At 45.6% G+C, this 23,478-nt stretch overlaps 1 protein-coding gene across 5 annotated transcripts in view; it reads left to right on the plus strand.

The window, feature by feature from the left end:
• LOC140393096 (SPATS2-like protein) overlaps positions 1-23,478 on the plus strand; it is a 266,110-nt gene that overhangs the window by 107,030 nt on the left and 135,602 nt on the right. For all 5 annotated transcript variants that reach the window (XM_072479135.1, XM_072479153.1, XM_072479143.1 and 2 more), the window contains one exon: positions 229-414. In XM_072479135.1, coding sequence (XP_072335236.1) covers positions 229-414 — 186 coding nt within the window. The remainder of the gene's footprint in view (positions 1-228; positions 415-23,478) is intronic.

A 23,478-nucleotide genomic window follows, 5' to 3' on the forward strand; every position in this document is an offset into this window, starting at 1 on the left:
CCTGAATTGTTGGGATATTACTCATGTCTTCTACTGTGATGACTGACACAAAGTACTTATTTAGTTCCTCAGCTATTTCCTTGTCTCCCATCACTAGATTACCAGCATCATTTTGGAACGGCCCAATGTCTACTTTTGTCTCCCGTTTGTTTTTAATGTATTTAAAGAAACTTTTACTATCATTCCTAATGTTACTGAACTTGTTAACTTTCAAACTTTTTCTGGTAGGTTTCACTCCCGAGAAGCAAAAACTGCCTTTAGAGCCACTACCTCAACCACTTCATGATGCTCAAAAATGTCAGATCAACAGACCAAGTACAAACAAGGCAAAACCAAGAGCTGTGTCTGGTTCTCATCCCACTGTTCTGCAGTCTCCAACAACAACAGGTGACCTGGCATCTAACAAGAAAAGAGGTAAAAGTGTAACTTCTTACAATGTGGAATAATTATTGAAAGTCAGCATGGATTTGTTAACGGCCCTACATACAAACATATGAAATAGGAGCAGCAGTACGCTCTCGATCCTGCTCTTCCATTTGTTAAGGCCATGGTAAATAAGTTTGTGTATCAAGTTCTACATTCCCATCTACCACTGATGATATTTGATTATCTTGCCTCACAACAATCTATCTACTTCCCCCTTAAAAGTCTTTAATGACCCCGCCTCTACTGCCTTCTGAGGCAGAGTTCCAAAGTTGCACAATCCTTTGAAAGAAAAACATTCTCCCATCTCTGTCCTAAAAGGGCAACCCCTAATTTTAAAACAGTGCCACTTTGTTCTGGACTCACCCACAAGATGAAATTGTGCCATATATTCTGCTATCGGGAGGGGCAATGCACTGAACTAAAGTTGTCGTTGCGCGTCAGGACTCTGAAAAAGTCCTGACATAAGTACAGGAGCTGTAATTCTCCAGGAAGCCTCTGATGGGTTGATTTGTCCAGCCCAGGACCCTCTGCGAAAGTCTCTGACACTGATCTCAGGACGAGATACATGCTACTTACCCAGATAGATGCCCTAAAATAACTAGTCTGTTTAATCTCCAGTGTAATTCAGTGATTAATAGCATAACTCAACCCACCACCCCTACGGACACATTCCAACCAATGCTCCCCCCCCCACATCCCTATCAAATCATCCCCCTGAATACCGACCTCCACTGATCCAACTACCCACCCCGCCAAACCAATTCCCACTCCCCCAGCCCCTGCATTTCCCAAACCTGACTGACCACCCTTTGTTGTCCTTTTCAGTAATTGTGTTTGAGCAAGTTGACCGGTTCTTAAAATATATCCTTGCAATTGCAGAATGACAAGAAAACTTTAGCTCCCTGCCAAACCTGTTGATGCCCTCCAGCACTGATCCCACACTGAATTTTGTGGGGTTAGTGACATGGCACCTGCCTGCATGAGACAAGTGGACACAGCCACCAAGCAGCCACCATGACTATTTCAAATTTAAGCAGTGAGAATAATGATGGCCATAGGTTCTTGCCATATCACACTAACTTTAGTATTGCACGATGATAATGTCAGGCAAGAACAGATTGGATTTTGTTCCTCAGTAAATTAATCTGGAAGTGTGTAGTTACAAATTATAATTACACATGGTGTAACAATTCAGGCCAACTCTCTGTACTCTCTTCACAGTAAATGACAGTTTGCATTAGCAGGCCTCTTCCCTGTGATCTGAAACATACGCTGTTATACATGTGGTAAATGGAATGAGTTTGTGCTCTGTACGATTGCCATTTACGATTGTACCATGAGACTGAAAATTGCCAGGCTGTTTTTACATACTCCAGTGCATTTTAAACGACAAAGAACACCAGGCCATTTGTTCCAAAACCAGTAATTGAATTGATTTTCAAAAATTAGAATTACACAGAAGCAAATGGGATTGATGTCAAATAGTCAATGCCGCAATACATGGCTTGTGCAGTGCTTACGTGAAAATATTAAAAGTGTCCAAAATCTTGAGAGCCAGCCTCAAAATCCTTTAACCGAGGGGAGGACCTTTATGGGCCCTCCTGCTGGCAGGATTTTCTGGTCCCATCGAGGTTAATGGACATTTGAACTGTTCGCCGCATTTTCTTGCCCAGCGGGGCCATGAAATCTCACCCGGGTTTTTGTAGGAATGTGGAAGTTCTTCCACTCAGAATCCCATCTGACCATCAGCACCCCACTCAAACAAATGGCGAAAGAAAATTAACTGCAAACAGTGGGCGGGATTATCCGTCCCATCATACCCGTTTTCTGGTGTGGGGCGCCCCCGCCGGCAGCGGGATTCTCTGTTCTGGCAGCTGACCAATGGGGTTTCTCACTGTGGGCACCCCCACGCCATCGGGAAATCCGCAGGCATGAGCGCACTGAGGATTCTGTGAGGATCCCGCCGACGGAGAATCCAGCCCAGTGAAAGCCATCCCTGATTTGTTATGCTGTAAGTGTAACATAAGCGGCTTCCTTGTGGTGCACTTGACAAAGGAAGGTTCAGACATGGAGATAACTTCAACACGTTTATTAAACTATTTACACTTCTATTCCTCGGGTTCCACACTACTGCTAATCCTACTATAGCTACCCAGACTGACTAACCAGTTGCTGCAATCCACGTGGTGGGTGTAATATTGAATCAACCCTGTGTGTACTCACTGACTGTCTCCACTGGAAAGAGGTAGATCATGTGTGTGGTGTCCTTTATATATGGGTTGGTGTAATGCCCCCCTGTGGTCGTGTCACCTCCACGTGTATCGTGAATGTCCATTGGTCGTGTCCCATCTACCTGATCTATTGGTTGAGTGTGTGTGTGATGTCACTGGTGCTCCCTCTAGTGTCTAGCTCGCCTACATGCATTTACATTGATGCACATCACCACAATCCCTGTAGAACCAGGTTCTAGACTCGCAGGCCAGAGCAACGCTTCCATAGACCCATAGCATTCCTACAGTGCAGAAAGAGACCATTCAGTGCATTGGATCTGTACCAATCCTCCGAAAGAACACCTTACCTATGCCCACTCCCTGTCCTATCCCCCTTACCCCATAACCCCACCTAACCTGCACATCTTTGGACTGAGGGAGGAAACCAGAGACCCGGATGAAACCCATATAGACACAGGGTGAAAGGCGCTCCGGTTTCCTCCCACAGTCCAATGATGTACAGGGTAGGTAGATTGGCCGGCTAAAGTGCCCCTTAGTGTCGTAACGTGTGCAGATTAGGTAGGGTTATGGGGTTATGGGCATAGGGCGGGGTAGTGGGCCTAGATAGGGTGCTCTTTCAGAGGGTCGGTGCAGACCTGATGGGCTGACTGGCCTCCTTCTGCACTGTAGGGACTCTATGGTTCCATAATGAATCGTCTCTGAACTGCTTCCTCTACAAATATATTTCAAAACTCTACATGAGACTCTTGGTGTGGTCTCACCATTGTGCTGTAAAGTTGTATCAAGGCTACCAGGCCGGGATTTTCTACCCTCCGCACCACCACCCTCCTCGCCCCCATGCACCACTGTATTCCCTGTGCAGAGGCAGCTCACCATTGGCCACTGGCAAAATCTTCCAGTCCTGCTGAGGTCAATGGCCATTTGCATTGCTCACCAGCTGTGCGACCCGGGAACCCGCCATATGGGAGCACTTTCAGCAAGACCAGACGCTTCCCGGCAAGAAGGAATATCCTAGCCCCATACCCTTATGCTCTATCCCTCTTGCGACAAGGGAAAATATTCCATGCGCGTTCCTGATTACATGCTCTTTCTACCTGCTAACATTTCATGAGTCATGTACAAGGACACCCAGACACTTCTGTATGAAGCATCCCACAGTCATTCTCCATTTGAATAATATTCTGCTTTTCTATTCTTCCTAGCAAAGTGGACTTTATATTTTCCAAAATTATATTCCATTTGCCAAATTTTTGCCCACTCACTTAACCTATCTAACCTGTTCAGATTCTTGTATCCACCTCGTGCTTGCTTTCCTCTCTATATTGGCATTATCAGCAAATTTGGCTGCAATGCAATTGGTCCCGTCATCCAGTTTATCAAAATAGATCGTAAATAGTTGAGGCCCCATAAGACCATAAGACATAGGAGCGGAAGTAAGGCCATTCGGCCCATCGAGTCCACTCCGCCATTCAATCATGGCTGATTTCAACTCCATTTACCCGCTCTCTCTCCATAGCCCTTAATTCCTCGAGAAATCAAGAATTTATCAACTTCTGTCTTAAAGACACTCAACGTCCCAGCCTCCACCGCCCTCTGTGGCAATGAATTCCACAGACCCACCACTGTCTGGCTGAAGAAATTTCTCCTCATCTCTGTTCTAAAGTGACTCCCTTTTATTCTAAGACTGTGCCCCCAGCACTGATCCTTGTGGCAATTCACTTGTTACAGTTTGCCAACATGAAAATTATCCATTTATCCCAACACTCTGTATCCTGTTAGTTAGGCAATTCTCTATCCATGCTAAGATAACACCACCAACACCAGGAGCTCTGATCTTCTACAGTGACCTTTTACGTGACACCTTATCAAAATAATCCCTTTTGGTAATCCGAACACACAGCATCCACTGGTAACCACTGGTAACTGGTAATCCATCTGGTAACACCTTCAAAGAACTCCAATAAATTTGTCAAACATGATTTCCCTTTCACAAAACCATGCTGACTTTGCCTGATTGCATTATGATTTGCCAAATGACCGCTACTGGATCTTTCATAACGGATTCCAGCATTTTTCCACTGACTGATGTTAGGCAAACTGATTGCTAGTTTTGTGATGACTCGAGGCAATACCAGATAGGAAGTTGTAATGAAGAACAAAGTATTTATTGGAAACTAACAAGGGTGACTTACGCAGAGGCACATAGTCTCAGGAATGAACACTCTGGCTCCCTGGTTTATTCTGCTTAGAACTCTGCTCCTTGAGACACGCGCTGATCCCTCATTAGTCGGAGTTCACTCGCTCCCTTACGAGAGGCCCCATGTTAGTCATGTGGACCGCGAGGGCACACCTCTTCAAGGGGTCCCACTACCGCAGGTTTTCTCCTTTTCAGAACCCATGGAAGTTTGGAAGATTATAGGTGATGCATCTATTATCTCTGCAGGGACTTTTTTTAAAGATTCAGGCCATCAGGTCCAGGAAATAGTCACAGCCTTTAATCCCATTTTTCATCTGATTACTTGTTCTCTCGTGATTGTTTTAAATTCCTCTTTCCCATTTGCCCCCTGATTTTTACTGCACTTGGGATGCTTTTTGTGTCCAAGAAAAATACTTGTTCCAACTCTCCACTATTTCCTTTTTTCCTGTTATTAATTTCCCAATCTCACTCTCGAAGGGACTAACAATTCCTTTAGCTTCTCTTTTCCTAATGTAGAAGCTTTTACAATCTGTTTTTATATTTCTTGCTGGTTTTCTCTCACATTCCAATTTCTCCCTCTTTATTAACATCTTTTGTTGATTTTTGAAATTTTCCACCACAAATTGTGGGCATGATCCAATGGCCACGCTGCACCCGAAAGCAGCTCCACGGCGCTGCATGGCCGATAAAAGCCAGGAGACCTCGCTCCTGGGATCTATCAGGTTTGCATCACCTCGCAAAGTCCAACGCGATCTTGTGCGATGTTGCAATGTAAATTCTGCCCATTGTGGGTGGGATCACTTTTCGGCAAATCTGCATATTAGAGCAAGACAGCTCGTCTCACTCAAATATACAGATTCGCGAGGTACCCGAGGCTTTGGGATTCATCCCCTTTGCATCAGAATCCTGGGACGAGTACTGTTCAGTACTGGTCCCTACAAATGGGTTCCAGATGGAATGGCGCGCGTGAGAATTTCCCCGAGGTTTGGAGGCCCCCAGTTACATACCCTTTGGGTTGGGTGGTGCCAGTAGGCATGGGCACTGCCAGATTGGTGGTGCTAAGCTGGCATTTTTTTGCCCTGTGTGATTGGACTGGGGGTGCCCTCTGTGGGTAGTGCGGGGAGGGGGGCTCTCCCATAGTGTGTTCATGCTGGGGGGGGGGGGTGGTGGTATCGGGGGTTGCTTCTGGGGCCGTGGAAATTGGGACGACATTTTGTTGGGTAGATGTCAGTGTTGTAACAGTACTGGAACAGCTTGGCTCGGAGCGTGGCTATTTCTAGAGCACACGTAGTCAGTACTGCAGCTCGGATGTTGTCAAGGCCCATAGTCTTTGCGGTGTGCAGTGCCTTCAGCCAAATTTTGAAGTAAATCAAATTGGTTGAAGACTGGCATCAGTGATGCTGAGGGCCTCAGGAAGAGGCAAAGTTGGACCATCCACTTTACGCTTCTGTTTGAAGATGGTTGCAAATGCTTCAACCTCGTCTTTTGCACTGATCTTCTTGGCCTCCTCCTCTGGCTCAATTGTCCACCAGTATTCATGACTGGATGTGGCAGGACTGCAGACCTTAGATCCGATTCACTGGTTATGGGATCGCTTAGCTCTATCTGTCGCATGCTGCTTCTGCTGTTTGACATGAAGGTTTTCTTGTTTTGTAGTATTTTTAGGTTGACACCAGTGGGTACTGACTTTCAAGTACAACATGTCTCTTTATAAACAAGGTAAAGAGAAACTAAGTGAGTACGTGGACAAAGCAACAGGTGTTACACTAGGTTGCCTATTATTCAGCTCCAATGAAGCAAGGGGGAAATCCTGTTTCAATGGTTAAAGACATACTCGGAATATTAACTGAAGGGACATCTGCTCAAAGAATGAAGAATAACTTTAATATTTCCAAAAAGATGTGAAGTTTCTTTGGGAACTATAAAACCTCAGTAGACATCCTCAAAGCAGTAAATGCTTCAGAACAGCTGTTTCCCTCGGGAATTTGCGGTTCATCCTTCATGCTTTGCTTAATTTGCTCTGAATGACGATTGCATTTTTAAAAAATATAGATTTATTTCCAGCTTATCTCTTGTTCTGCTTCATTGCTGTTTATCAGGAGGTCCCTAAACTGATTGCAAATTTGCTGCACTAATGTTTATTAAAAAGTATTGAAATTGAGAAGCTCACTGCAGGATAACACAATCGACTCCGCAAACATTGAAAACTGAAGGCGAAAGACTGGCAAGCTGTCAATTAACTCTCCTGGCTACATTTGATATTTATCATTTCCCACCTGCTGAGGACTTAGTTGCATAATCCAGGATGGTGTGGGATATGAACCATGCGGTCTGTGCTGGGTTCTCTATTGCCAGCCAGGGCAGCATTAGGGATGCCAGAATTGGCCTCCTTACTCCTGGGCTGAGATGTGTACAATTGGCAAAGGTGATTGTTATCCACCAACTCCAGGCATGAGTGCATATGTGTGTGGACAGCAAATGAAAACAGGATCAGGACCAATCATGAGGTTTCTCCAAATTGATTTAGCCTGCCAACTCTCAGAGTGGACTTACAGGACATGTTTGGCGCCTGGTGCAAAGTTGTTGTGGCTTTGCAGCTGGTTCTAAACTTATGGAGGATAAATTGGGTGTCAAAACATTGAAGTGAAGCTGAGTGAGTCCAACGCCCCCAGGGATTCCCACTCCTTGACTCTGGATTTAGGTTACATTTACATTGTAACCGCAGCCTCTGGGAGAAGCTTTGTACTGATGCTGCTGTTTAGGCTGTAAAATATGCATGTGAATAATGAACACTCGGACATGCTATTGGAGGGAGCCACATTCCTGTGGAGCTCTAGTCTGGTAGAAAGTTAATAATTTCAGGTGAAGAGAGGAAATTAAGGTAAGGAATACAATGGAAGTTCTTCCCCCCACTGAGTGTAGTCATTCTGCAATCAGTGCAAAGAGTTGCTTGGCTCTGCCCTCAAGGTTGTCTTGAGAAGCTGACCTGTGACACTGCATTGTCGATGTCAGTGTAAAACTGACACAACTTCAAGCCACATAATGCGTGCTGCAAACCTCCTTAACAAATAACGGGCGTGAGGATGGGCAGCTCATGGAGTGTTTGAGTGTAGGCAGTGGGGTTCAGTAGTGAACAAGACTGGAGAATAGGTATTATAGAATGTGGAAGACTTTGGAATGAGGAATCAAGGAAAGGGAGATTGGGGAATGGGGGCTCAGGACACGATGAGGCTGTGGTATGGGAGCTTGCGAAGGAGGATTCTGTGGATTGGGGCAATGGCGGATCAGGGAAATATGGAGGCTGTAAAATGGAGGCTCAGAAGAGGGGATAACTATTACTCACCTGTTTGAGTCTGAGTCCAAGGAATGGTTTGGTAGTGTTTGTGCTGGGATTTGTTTAGGATGATTCGGCCTTTGATAACGGTCTCAAACACTGAACCCACAGCTTTAGTGCAATCCCTCGGTTTGATCGAAGCTGCTCAGATTTGGTTTGAGAAGTCCAAGTACAGATCAGCACTCACTCAGCTCCCAGGTCAGAGTTGTCATCTTCATCCAGAACCTGAGCCCAAACCAGAATCCAGGGAGACAGAGAGAGAGAGAGATTGTGCCTGTTAAAAGTCACAGCGACAGGGGAGATTTACCAAACCTTGAGCAGTGCATTGGGATTCTGGCTATGATTTCAGGGTAAATATCAGGAATTACAAGATGACTACAAGTTAAAGGTAGGTCAAGCACCTGAAGAGAAAAGTTTTGCAGGACCACATGGAAAGGACAGCGATGTATTCCTCACATTTTGCCAAATAGCTTACATTACTTGTATTATTGCCCTGTCCCGCACCTGGACAATTTCCCTTGCTGCAACCTCCCTACGGAGCAGACCCACCTGCTCTCCATGCTCGTAAACTGCTCCCCTTGCTCGCCCCAATTGACGTATCGCCTTCCTGGTAGATAGTCGGTCTAAGCTCGCCTGGAGTTCCTTCCTGTTTTCCAACTGCGCTGGGTCCTTATCTTCTGCATACCTCCTGTCCACCTCCAGCATCTCATCTGATGTTCCAACCTCTCCTCTTTGTCTAGCCTAGCCTTGACCAGGATCACCTCACTCCTCCCCACCGCCTTTAAAGCCTCCCAGACAACCGTCTTCGACACCTCACCCGTGCAGTTAAAACCTATATATTCCTCGGTTACTTTTTCAATTTTGTCTAGAACCCTCGGTCGCCCAACAGTCCCACATCTAACTTCCAAGCTGGCCTCTGTACCATCCCCTTCTCCAGTACCATGCCCACCCAATGCGGAGCATGATCTCATATTGCAATTGCCGAGTACTCCGACCCTTAACCCCTGCCGGCAGCACCTTCCCCACCGTGAAAAAGTCAATCCGCGAGTATACCCTATGGACCGCTGAGAAAAACGAGTAAACGAGTACTCCCATTCCCTCGGGTGCAGAAACCTCCAAGGGTCCACCCTTCCCATTTCCACCATTTGCCCAGCCAGTGCCTTCGCAACCCCCCCCCCCCCCCCCCCCCCCACCCCTGACGGGACCAGCGAGCGCGGCCGTGACCTGTCTAATCTTGGCTCCTGCACCAAGTTCCAGTCGGAGATGGCCCCACACATCTTCTTCGCGAATCCCACATCGTCCCAATTGGCACCATATACATTTACCAGTGCCACTCGCCTCCCCTCCAGCGCCCCTGTCACAATCGCATACCTACCCCCCTGATCTGCAACCACCTTCTCTATCTGGAACCGTAACCTTTAGCTGACCATTACCGCTACCCCTCGAGCCATTCCATCAAATCCAAGGTGAAACACCTGACCAACCCAGCCCTTTTTAAGTCTCACTTGATCCTTCACCCTCTGGTGAATCGGCTGCAGCATTGCTATATCGGCCTTCAATCTTTTAAGATGCGCAAGCACCCTTGACCTCTTGACTGGGCCTCCCAACCCCCTCGCGTTCCACATGACTATCCTAACTGGGGGTCTCTCACCCCCCACCCCCCCTTCTTATCCACCACCATCATACCACCGGGCCCTGCCCCATGTGCCTGACCCGTCCCTTTCCATTATTAACATCGAACCCCCTCCTCCTCCCAGAATCCCCCCTGCACTTCTCCTCGGAAAAATCTCACCCAGTATCGATCCTCCCCCCTCCCCATTTGCTCGCCTCGTAGGCCCATCAAAACCTGCTAACCAGGTTCCAATATCCGCAGCCCTCCTCTCACCTTACCTCCATTCACTAGCTGACTTTAGTTAGCTAGCGTGGGTGATCCCCTCCCCCCAAAAAAAAAGACATAGTGCCCCCTCCCACCCAGTCCCAGAAGAAAAAGAAAAACAATTTAACCCATGCAATTCAATAAACTAACATATAAACGTTGCAACAAAAAAAAGGGGAAAAATGCCAATCAAGCCAAACAAAAACTTAAACTCTATAACAATGTGAAGTCAAGTAAGTTACAATACAGGTCAGTGAAAAGAAAGTTCTAACATTTATACATTTTCCAGTTCCCCAATCACAGTCCACGATCTCTCTTCCAGCTCCACTCCTCACTTCTGTTCCAAGCCTTCTGCCTTCATGAACGCCTCAGCCGACTCCACCGTTTCAAAATAAAAATCTTTGGTGTTGTACATCACCCTCAGCTTTGCCGGTTACACCACACCAAATCGCAGTCCGTTGTTGTACAGTGCCGCCTTCACTCAGCTGAACGCCGCTCATCTCTTTGCCAACTCCATCGTCAAGTCCTGGTAGATCCGAATTCTAGCACCATCCCACTGCACCTCCCGCTTCTGCTTTGCCCAGTTTAACACCTTCTCCATCATGTGGTATTTATGGAAGCAGATAATTACTGCTCTCAACGGCGATTTGTGTTTCGGCCTTAACGACTGATGAGCTCGGTCCAGTTCATACCGGGAGGGGTCTTCACCCTCCCCCATCAACTCCGCCAGCATCTTCGCAAAGTACTCAGTTGGCCTTGAGCCCTCTGCTCCATCAGACAGGCCCACAATTCTCAGATTTTGCCGCCTCAAACGGTTCTCCAAGTCCTCGAGCTTTGCTCGGAGTCCTCTGTTGACCTCCACCAACTTCTGCAGTTGTCTCCCATCGAGGTGAGTTGGTCACTGTGCTACGACAGGGCCTCCTCCGTCTCCTTCATCTTTTCACCTTCTTCTCTCACCTCAGCCGAAGTCTTTGCCACATCCACCCTCACCGGGGCGATTGCCTCCTCCACCAATGATCTCAGTGCGACCACCACCTCCTTCCTCAATGCCTCCGTGTATCTTGCAAGCTGCTTCTCCAGCTCCACAGCCATCCCCTGTCATCTTTTCCACTGTAAGTAGTGCGGCTCCACCACGCGGTCTGGCATCCACCTTCTTGTCAGCGCTTTTACTGGTCCTCTCCTTTGGCGGCGAACCTGTGTTTCCTCCCTTCTTCACAGCTGTTTTTGGCATCTCTTAACCACTTATTATTTGTCTCCTTCTTCAATCTCGAGATAAATAAATAATAATTGAAAAAAAATAATAAAAATAATTGAAAAAAACTTTTTTTCTAAATATTTTTTTTTCAAAAATCAAAGTTTAAAAAATCTCTTTCCCTGGGACCGGACTTCAAACGTTCATTTTCAGCGGGGGCTACCCGGTGTGCGCTGCTCCCTCTCTACATTTGTGCTGGATTCAGGCCTCGCCTCAGGCCACGCTCCTCCCCCGCTACTTGCTTCAGGCTCGATGCCCCTGCTCCTCCGGTCACGGGGCTCCCCACCAGCTCCAAACCGTCCCAACTGCGCCCGTCCTGCAGGCCCCAATGACCGAAGAAATCCCAACCAGCGAAACCACGGGGAAACCCCGGAAAACGCTGAAATGCCGTGGACCGGCGGAAGCCTCTCTCCAGCGCGACCACTCCGCTCGCGCGCACCACCAGAAGTCCCAGATACCCCCTAATTAATAAGATGCCACCAGAGACCCGTTTAATAAAGAGACCCCCACCAGAGACCCTCTAATTAGAGAGACCCCCACTAGAGACCCTCTAATTAAAGAGAGTCCCACCAGGGCTTTGTAATTAGAGAGGCTCCCACCAGAGATCCCCCATTAAAGAGACCCCTGTCTGGAAGCCTCGGTTAGAGAGATCCTGCCTGGATGCCCCCCAAGAAGAGAAACACCTGCCTGGAAGCGAAAGAGCAGTCCAGACAGAGACAGTGAAAAAAAATCACTGCTTTAAAACTCACCTGGGTAACACACCTGCTGGCTCAGACACAGGAAGCAGCACCTGTCAATTCTTGGTCACCTGTCAGCTGGGTTTAAACCCCTTCAGATCTTTGATCTGCAAGCCATTCATTAATTTCTCTGTGAAACTGCTTTCACTAGGTTGTGATTACAGCTTCCACACACACACAGCTGTCAGCTTTGTTTCATTCATCTTCCTTCAGGCTTGAGTGCCTTTGAAGTAGTCAGCTGTGAAACTAACAACAATGTTGATAAACATTTTGCGATGATTGACACTCCTGGACCACATCAAAAAGAGTTTAAGTGCTTCCTGCAGATGAAAAAGGAAGCGAGCGTACTTAGCTGGTTTGTTTCATAGCAGGGTATTCTGCCACATCAGGACCTCACTACTGGCGGCGGGTGACAGAGAATCCAGCCCGTGCAACTTTACTATTAATTATCAGTGCAAATTAAATGAGTTAACATTTGTTGCTGGTGGAATCAAAATTCCTTCAACTTCTGATTTTCCCTCTGCGAACAGCTCCCTTACCTTTGGATTCTCCATCTCCAGTTTGCTCATTTCCCCATCCCATCCCCAGTTTCTCTTTCCTCTGGCTTAGTTCCACTTCGTAGCCTGATCGTGATGGCTTCCGAATGATTGGAACTTCTAGCCACAAGCATAAGTACTTGACAAAAAATAGAGTCACAACATTATAACGTAAATGCAACAGCATTTGGAAAAATGTGTATGCATAGATGTCATGTGATTTGGCATTTGACCGGTCAGAGGATGTCATTTAAAAAAACATGTTTTTATTCGGGTTTTTCTTCTTATACAAAACAAAGATGAAAGTGAACATACACAGAAACTATAAACATCGGTTGCAATTCACATTTTTTATAAGTGCCCAGCTTTGACTTGGCCTCTAATCCCAACTCCCCCTCTCCCCAGGGTCCCCCTCCCCTCCTTGCTATCTGGTATGTCTTCTTTGTTCATTGGTTCATCAAGCCTGAACCTACTGGGGTAGCGTTGTGTTCAGGTGGTTAGAATGTAATTGATCAAACATCCAGGAAATACCTCCAACCAGAGTTGGACAATGAAGACTCACATGAAGCATCATCTCTGTTGTAGACTGGTCAGGTAAAATGGCCTGCCCCATAAATTCTCTCCAATTCCACGTAAGTTGTTCAGTGGTGAAGAAATAAGGTTGAGCAAAGCTTGCAAATTAGATTTGGTAGGGGAATTAATACATTTATGTTTGTTGGAAAATATTAGTGCTGCCCTAGTCTGTCAAGCCTGGCCCACACTAATCAATAACAGCTGGAAAAATGCACCCAATGATCTCAGTGCAGACTGTGCTGTAAAATGTTACTACCCACCTCCAGATGTGTCTAGGCAGTTTTATAGAGCCCATTAAACAAAGCGGTACATGACAAAAGGTCCCCAAAAATGTTGCTCAGAGATGCAAAACCCTCGAGTGCAGTTGCAAAATCCAGGGCCAAGCATTCTATGAAATACTGAAGGGAAAACAAAACTAGGAGATTAGCTGCTAACTTTCAATCACACCATGCAGCTCAGATAATATCCTTCTGTATGTTTATCGTTTGGAAATTATGAACAGGATTTTGAGCCGACAGCAAAATGTAAATAGGGACCTATTGAGAGAGGATGCCAAAGTGCCCGTAGCTATTCACTTAGGAAGAACGGGAAAAAGGCAATATAAATAAAAGGGGTACAATTCTTAAGGATGTGCAGGAGTGAAGGGACCTGAGGATAAATGGTATAACTGAAGTTGGCAGGACAGGTTGAGAGAGTAATCAATAAAACATAAGGGCTTTATAAACAGGGGCATGGAGTACAAAAGCAAGGAAGTTATGAAAAACATATATAGAATACTGGCTCAGTCTCAAATGGATCAAGGCCTGGATTTTCTTTTCTCAATAGCGGCATAAACTGAGATGTTCTCCATTACTGAGGTTTCCAATGGCTGTACAATTTCCAGCATATTTACTTGTGCTGGAGTTTGAGGGTGGAGATCAAGGGACTGAGTGGCGCCTGAGGAACAAAATCCAGAAAACTTATAAAACTTGTCATAAAAGTGTTAGAGGTATTTAAAAGTTTATAACAGTTTTAAAAAGTGACATAAATGTTGAAATTATTAAAGTACACTTCACTGTTATTGAGCTAAAGACTGATCTCAAGGGCCGTGCCTCCAGCTCATGATATCATTAGGAGTGTGGCTTCACTGGCAGTACATCTTATTGGAAGCCCTCACTGCTTGTCCTGCTACAAGAAGAAGAGGATGGTAGCGATTTTGAGCCCGCGTTTGCTGTCAACATAAACCGCGACTTGGGTCTGAAATCCCGCAAGAGTCGGAAATTAAGATTCTCGCAGGTGGGATCTCCAGAAAGGGTGGGAACCTCATTTCAATATCTTTAAATACATTTAAATATCAATAAATGGCTTCCCAGCCACATGATCCTTTCTCACTGAATATTCATGCGGCACGTCAGCGAGGTTTACAAGAGCTATAATAATAATAATCTTTATTGTCACAATTAGGCTTACATTGTAGCCATCTGGGATAGCCACTTCCCGATTACAAAATGGACACTTTGCAAAGATTGCAGGGAAAATGGACAACACTGAGAAAACAAGCAGGTTCAGGGTTTGTCTGTTGATTGGAGCCGCAGCTCCCAGACAAGACCAAAACTACAAACCCATTAGCATACTAATGGGCCATCTCCGGGGACAAAAGAGTAACATTTAAGTAAACGATACTAAGGCAGACACCCCGGCGCCAGAGGAGACCAGAACAAAGCAGGCCAATGGCCACCTAGGACACGCCCAGCCATCAGGGCACCCACCCCTTTATTGGAGGAAATTGATAGGAACGATTGAGAAATGGCCCAATTAATTGGGGCCAAGTACAGGGCCCGACCAAAAGTGTGCGAAGCCCCTTTGGGTCTAAGAAGGATCCCCCAAGAGAGAATCGTTCTCTTGGCTCCGGCTTTCACCAAGGAGAGACCTGCTCAACAGCTGCACAAGAACCAGTAAGTCCAAGGTCAATGCACGCTACCAGACAGACAACCTTAGGTGTTATCCCGTACCAGTTCCACCCCAGCAGCCTCAGAACCAAACAACGGCCATTGTTCCCCTGACTGAGTGGGCGCCCGAAGCTAAGTATAGGCTTTAGCAGTGGTGATAGTTTACTCTGTAGTATTTGTGCATGAGTATATTTAACTGTGTGTGTAAATAAATAAGCATTTGACTTTGAAGTAACTAACTGGTGTATCGAGTCTTTGATCAATAGTCGGTTTTAACCTTGTGGCGGTATCGAAAGATACCTGGCGACTCTAGAGCAAAACGTAATTAGAATTAAGGAAGGCGACCATATTGATCGCCATATTCAGAGTCAAATAAAGAGAAACACAAATTAGCAACAACATTAACACTGCAATGAAATTACTGTGAAACGCCCCTAGTCACCACATTCCGGCGCCTGTTCGGGTACAGAAAGGGAGAATTCAGAATATCCAATTCACCTAATAGTATGTGGGAAGAAACCGGAGCACCCGGAGGAAACCCATGCAGACACGGAGAGAATGCGCAGATTCCACACAGACAGTGACCCAAACCGGGAATCGACCCTGGAGCTGTGAAGCCATAGTGCTAACCACTGTGCTACTGTGCTGCCCTATATAAAAATAGGAATAAGGTGAGGGGAGTCCGCCAGGGCGCCAAGGTAAGTATAGCCCAGGAGAGAGAAACATACCCGGGAAGTGTCCTGGCACGTCCTTTGGCACGGCCTTTGGAACAGCTTAGCACTTTCCCAGCAGATGTTGGCACTGTAACCTGGCAGTGCCAACCCAGTGTGATGGCTATCACGTTTGCCGCAGAATTCAGTTTAAAATAAGGACCAGGATAAGCAGCAGAAATTAACAGATCAAGTCTTTTAATTCAAAGTGAAATAAAAGGCCTTTTGAAAAAGTCACTATATGCTGCAGGAGAACTTTAGTTGACCCCAAGGATCAATAAGATATTCCAGACAAATGGAGGCTGAGAGGAGTCCTTGTATTGACAGATGATAAATTCTTCAGATCACCTCCCTGCAATTATAAAAACTTAAGCCGTGAGGCAGGAAAGTCCTCAGATAAACAAGACAACAAATCCTTCCTTAGCTTTTTGACACTTAAGATAACACCCTTGGAAAAGTGTCTATTTTGACAATCTATATATCTAAGGAACAGGACACATTAAAATAGACAAAACTCTGAAACAAACCCCTCTTCACCCATATGTCTTAGACACCTGACATTCAAGCAGACACGAAGATCTTTAAAACACATATTGTTGATAACACATCTAATTAGCCATTTAGCAATAGGCAATTAACCAACAATAAGTGATACGATAACAGGAAGAATCCTTGATTGAATTGAGGATTTTATGTATATAAAGAGGAGGCATTTGAGTGAAAGTTATCTGCTCATTCAGCTTTGCTGAAGTGAGTAAAGCTCTGTTCAAGCAGCTTGCCTCATCAGACAAAGACCCCGAGGTCCTTTGTAAGTATGTTTCCATTAAACTTCTGAGAAATGTATTAGAAATTGATATGAGATACTTTAGGATTTTCCATGTTTTAGATATATCATTCTCTTAAGAGAAGTTAGTTTGTTAGCAGATAACAAAGGACTGTTAACGGTTTTATATTCTTAACAGATAACTAAGAATTGTTAATCAATTTATATTTTTAACTCTGCAATTCTGTATGTATCAATTGAGAGTATTCTCCAATAAACATACTTTTATTAAAAATTAAACTGTACAGACTTGCTCTCAAACTTTAAAATCCTAGACATTAATTTAGGAAGTCTTAAATGACTAGGACCTATGACCGACAGAGGTAACGATTTAGTTATGAGTGACGTATCTGAACTTTTTCCATAGAAAATAACTGAAATCTCGTTTAACTGTTTGAGACCCGGAAAAGCATTCTCCCCTTGTGAGAACTATCCTGAGTCTTAGGAGAGAAACAGATTTCCCTCTTTTGGTGGCTTAACCTAAATCATAGGTTAGTAAGAAAGTATTATTAGGTCCAGAATTATCTAAATCTATCACACCAGCAGTACCTACCCAGCAGTGTCAATCTGGAAGTGCCAGCCAGTGTCAGGGGGACAGTGCCAGGTTGGCAGTGCCATTAGTGGAACTTCTGGTGTGCACCATGGGGAAATTCCCATTATGTGTGTTGGGGGGGGGTGATGCCTTTGAGGGGAGGAATGCCCCGATATTTTTGTTGTGGTGGGGGAATTCGGGGGGTGTAGGAGTGAGAGTATCCCCGATACTTCCATGGTGGTTGGGAGGTGAGTGTGTGGGGTGGGAGACTGCCCCCTGGTGCTTCCATGATGGCGATGGTCAGGAGGGAGGGGAGTGGAGAGTGCCCCAATATTTTTGTGATGGTGGTGGGGCCATCGCGATGCTTGTGGCAGGTGGGTCTTCCTTGTCCGTGAAGGTTGGGGCAAACGTTTAATCCCAGCGCAGATCAGGGATCCCTTTAAAGATGGCACCGCAATCCCCTAGGAGCAGGCCTAACGGGATCTATCAGGCCCCACCCCACCTGGGTGATGCCACAAACCACGCCTCCAGATTTTCTCTGCACGAAATGCTAGTAAAGCACGATCTCTCCGCACTTGCCTGGGTTTCCTCCGGGTGCTCCAGTTTCCTCCCACAAGTCCCGAAAGACGTGCTTGTTGGGTGAATTAGACATACTGAATTGTCCCTTAGTGTAACCGAACAGATGCCGGAATGTGGCGACTAGGGGATTTTTACAGTAACTTCATTGCAGTGTTAATGTGTGGCTACTTGTGACAATAAAGATTGTTATTATCATTATAGTACTGTGGCAACATTTAGTTAGACACCACCTCAAAAGCAACTGGCCTTCTCATGGTGAGGAAAACATTTACTTTATCCTCATCTCCGATTTTAATCCTCTTCAGCCAAATGTGTAATTATACCAGTCCTCTTGGTTAGGGTTGAATTCTTCCATTGTCTCTATCTGACTTTAGTTCCATTTTTCAATTGTGTACAATGTTGACTCACTGTACACATGAATAAAATGCACATGGAGCGATCTTTGAAACTGCTCAAAATGAACGTTAGGAGTTTGTAATAATGTAATATAATTTCCCGTCTTCTGCCTCCCTTCCTTCTTAAACAGTGGTGTTACATTAGCCACTTTCCAGTCCTCTGGGACCGTTCCTGCCTCCAGTGATTCCTGAAAGATCACCACCAATGCCTCCACAATCTCCTCAGCTATCTCTTTTAGAACCCTGGGGTGTAGTTCATCCGGTCCAGGTGATTTATCCACCTTCAGACATTTTAGTTTCCCCAGAACCTTCTCCTTCGTAATGGTCACTGCCCTCACCTCTGCCCCCTGGTTCTCCTGGAGCTCTGGCATCCCACTGGTGTCTTCCACCATGGAGACTGGTGAAAAGTAACTATTCAGTTTGTCTGCCATTTCTTTATTTCCTATTATTACTTCGCCAGCCACATTTTCCAGTAGTCCAATGTCTATTTTTTCCTCTCTCTTACTCTCCCTCTCTCTTACTCTCCCTATCTTCCTTCATATTATTAGCTAGCTGGCACTCATACTTAATCTTCTCCCCCCTTATTGCTTTTTTAGTTGTCCTCTGCTCGCTTTTAAAGGCTTCCCAATCCTCTGACTTCCCATTAACCTTCGCCACTTTGTATGCTTTTTCTTTAGCTTTTATCTGTCCTCGACTTCCTTCGTCAGCCATGGATGCCTTGTCCTCCCCTTAGCATGTTTCTTCCTCCTTGGGATGAATTTCTGTTGTGCCTCCTGAATAACCCCCAAAAACCCCTGCCATTGCTGTTCCACTGGCTCCCTGCTCGGCTTCTTTTCAAATCAACTCTGGCCAGCTCCTCCCTCATGTCTTTGTAGCTACCAATATTTAATTGTAATCCCGTCACATTTGATTGCAGCTTCTCCCTCTCAAACTGCAAGGTAAATTCTATCATATTGTGGTCACTGCTCCCTAAGGATTCCTTCACCTGAAGTGAAGTCTGTTGGAAGTCTTCCTTGTTGGGAAGAACTTGGTTTAAGAAGATACAGATGAACTGGGCTGAGGTATTTACAGAAGGAATCACAGAATCATAGAATACCTACAGTGCAGAAGAAGGCCATTCGGCCCACCGAGTCTGCACCAACCCTCTGAAAAAGCCTCCCACGCAGACCCACTTCCCCTCCCCATTCCCGTAATCCACCCAGCCTTTGGACATTAAGGGGCAATTTAGCCTGGCTAATCCACCTAACCGGCACAGCCTTTGGGACGTGGGAGGAAACAGGAGTACCCAGAGGAAACCCATGCAGACATGGGGAGAATATGCAGACAGTCACCCAAGGTCAGAATCGAACCATGGTCCCTGGCGCTGTGGGGCCCTTAATCAATAAGACTCCATCCGACATTGAGAAAGTGCTAAAAGAGCACAATGTTGTCTTTAAGCAAGGAAGTCCAAATGATAAATGGAGGCAACTCAAGACTGAAGTCAAGATAGAGGACAATTTACAGCTGGCATTTTGCAAGACCCAACTAATACCTTATGCACAGTTAGAAGCAGTAAACAAAGAGCTGGACAGATTAGAAAGAACAGAGGTAATTAAGAAGATGAAAAGTTGTGACATTTGTCTCAGAATGAGAAATGAACCAACCACGGTTGCTTTCATTCCATGATTAAACACAAGAAAACAGTTAGAAAAGTACACGTTGATTCCTTCAAAGTGGAAAGGACAGAGTATTTTGTTTTGATTGATAGCTATAGCATGTGAGAAATGTTGAGTCAATGCCCAGTGCCACAAGTGCCAAAACTCTTTGATTCAGAGAAGTTAGATTGCCAGATAATGGTCACAGTTTATGTCTGAAGAGTTTGAAATATTTCTGAGTAAAAAGGCATCAAACACTGTTTAAAGTCATCACATCACGCAGCATCTCATGATGCCATAGAAAAATGTGTACAAGTTGTGAAGAGGTCTTTGCAGAGGTATTTGCTCGGTGACAAGCTGGGCTGTAATTCCCATCTTCTCTTCACCACAGGCTTGACTATTTTCAGTTTTCTTGCAAAAAAACCCTACATTCTATCACAGTTTGCTCACCTTGAAAGTTAATGTTTAAACACGCTCCTAGGACAAGGTTTAGTTTGCTTAAGCCTGATTTTAAAAAAATTCATTCAGGGGATGTGGGTTTCGCTGGCTAGGCCAGCATTCATTGGCCGTCTCTGAGCCTGATGTCAGTAGCAAAGTCAGACAAAAGCAAAACAAAGTGAAGATAAGTCATGATACTCAAGACATGAAACTTAGAGAGTTCAGTTAGGTCAGGGAGCGGCATGGTGGCACAATGGTTACCACTGCTGCCTCATAGCATGAGGGACCCGGGTCCAATTCCTGTCTTGGGTGACTGTCTTTGTAGAGTTTGCACATTCTCCCCATGTCTGCATGGGTTTCCTCCAGGTGCTCCGGTTTCTTCACACAGTCGAAAGATGCGCAGGTTAGGTGGATTGGCCATGCTAAATTACCCCTTAGTGTCTAAAAAGTTGGGTGAGGATACAGGGAGAGGGCATGGGCCTGGGTAGGGTGTTCGTTTAGAGGTTTGGTGCAGACTCGATGGGCTGAATGGCCTCCTTCTGCACTTAGTGATTCTATGATTCCTCTATGATTCTAGAAAGTAACGGCAAAAAACCATTAAGGTGTTCAGGGGAGGTATGCGATTGGAGTTAGAATCATAGAATCGTAGAATTTACAAGGCAGAAGGAGGCCATTCGGCCCATCGAGTCTGCACCGGCCCTTGGAAAGAGCACCCTACTTAAGCCCACGCCTCCACCCTATCGCCGTAACCCAGCAACCCCACCTAAATGTTTTGGACACTAAGGGTTATTTATCATGACAAATCCACCTAACTTGCACATCTTTGGATTGTGGGAGGAGACCGGAGCACCCGGAGGAAACCCACGCAGATACGGGGAGAACGTGCAAACTCCACACAGACAGTGACCCAAGCCGGGAATCGAACCTGGGACCCTGAAGCTGTGAAGCAACTATGCTAACCACTGTGCTGCCTTGCTGCCCTACCACTGTGCTATCATGCTGCCCTGTTGTTGTAAAGAGATGAGGTTCACTCTAATAACACGTGAAGATTGGAGAAAGATTTCATTAGTGTCAGGTAGATTATTTGCTTGAAAGTTTAAATCTGATAAAGGGAAAGCATGATACACCTCCAGTAGTCAAAATCCCTCCTACTGTCCCAGGTGGAAATCAGAGAAAAACGGACAGTCAGAAAGAAAGTGGAAGTTTGCTAATATATCACAGAATCCAGTGGTAGAGCAAAGCAAGTCAGGGTCTTATGTTAAGACAAATAAATCAATGGGAGGGATTTTGTGTTCCCATTTTTGGGGGACGGGAGCAGTGGAGGGGGCAGATAGTAACGTGGGTGTCCCAAAATGGTTTTAATGCTGTTGGGATTTCTCCAATCAATTGACCCTTAACCCTGCCCCCCCCCCCACACCCCCCGGGCCAAGATCCCCATTTGCATAAATTTAAAACTCATTATCAGGCCTTTATGCCTCATCGTCCCCCCACGCTAAATTGTCCATTCACATTGGCGTGATGGCATGACAGGTCCTGCATAACCTGCATCTGGTGAGGAGAACCCACGCAGAGGCACAAAGGTGAGTACAGTGCCACAGGGAAAATCCAGGGGCAGTGCCGGAGGGAGAGATTCCGTGGGTGGGGGAGTTCCGTGGGGAGGAGGGTGGGTGTTGTCTGTTTTTAATTTTTTTAATTGTGGCGCCATTTTAAAAGATCTTTCAAGATCCTACGTTGCTGGCGGGTTTGGTTCATTCAGAGCCCGTCCCACCAGTGTGCCATCGTGGGACTTGTCTCTTCACTATTTTTGGCAAAGAATTTAAAAATACGGTGGGAAGGGCCAACAATGCCACTGGAGGACTACACTCTGCTTTTCCCACCCGGCAAAATTCCACCCAATGTCACCGTCCCAACTATTAAGAGGAGTCGGTCGTCTAAGTCCAAGTTAAGGTCTGACACTGTCAGAAATATTGAGAGAGCAAAGTCAAGCTAATGGAAATGGAAGGAGAGATCTGAGCATAAAGAGAAAGAAGCAAGTTAAATTATTTGGGAGTATTTAAGAATGAAGAAGGAATAAGTTATCCTTTTCATTACTTCTTGTCAAATGATATTTTCATTAACGGCAGACTGGTGTTAAGATAAAACATCTTTTCACATTGTTACTCTGGAGGTATCGGTCACATATGTTGTGGTTATAATTACAATTAAAACAAGCATGCAATCCATTCTGTTAAATTTTCAGGTATTGTTGATTTTGGTTTAGTCATATTGTATTCCTACTGGGAAGGGAGTGTCGTATATTGCAAGATCTGATTATTTTGTGATATTGCCCTGTCTCGTGGAGTGGTATAAATAAAATTATTTCAATAATAGCTACCCAAAGTTGAGCACGTGCTGGCCTTACTTAGTACAGTACACAGTCAGTGGCAAACACACAGCGTCACTGCTTAAGAAGAAACTCTAGACCTATGTGTTCAGTTCTGGGGACCACTGTTTAGGAAGGATGTCAAGGTTTTAGAAAGGATGCAGAAAAGATTCATAAGAATGGTTTTTCATAGATTTCACAGTGCAGAAGGAGGCCATTCAACCCATCGAGTCTGCACCAGCTCTTGGAAAGAGCACCCTACCCAAGATCCACACCTCCACCCTATCCCCATAACCCAGTAACCCCACCCAACACTAAGGGCAATTTTGGACACTAAGGGCAATTTAGAATGGCCAATCCACCTAACCTGCACATCTTTGGACTGTGGGAGGAAACCGGAGCACCTGGAGGAAACTCACACATACACGGGGAGGATGTGTAGACTCCGCACAGACAGTGACCCAAGCTGGAATCGAACCTGGGATCTTGGAGCTGTGAAGCAATTGTGCTAACCACCATGCTACCGTGCTGCCGTTCAACAAACGTGAGTTTAGTTTTAGGTAGATTGGAGAAGCTGAGTTTTTTAAGAGGAGATTTGAGAAAGGTGTTCAAGCTCACCAGGAGTCTGGGCAAAGTAGATGGGGAGAAACTTCCCAATGATGGAAGAATCGAGAAACAAGGGACACTAATTTAAGGTGGTCACCAAAAGAAGCCATGACATGAGGAAAATCCTTTTTTGGCAGTGAGTGGTTAGGATCTGGAATGCACTGCTTGAGAATGTGGCAGAGGCAGATTCAAAGGAGCCCATAAAGGAGGATTGGATAATAATAATTGCTTATCGCTTCAATGAAGCTACTGTGAAAAGCCCCTAGTCGCCACATTCCAGCACCTGTTTAGGGAGGCCGGTCTGGGAAT

This window comes from Scyliorhinus torazame, chromosome 2, assembly GCF_047496885.1.
Source record: "Scyliorhinus torazame isolate Kashiwa2021f chromosome 2, sScyTor2.1, whole genome shotgun sequence".
Classification (NCBI taxonomy): domain Eukaryota; kingdom Metazoa; phylum Chordata; class Chondrichthyes; order Carcharhiniformes; family Scyliorhinidae; genus Scyliorhinus; species Scyliorhinus torazame.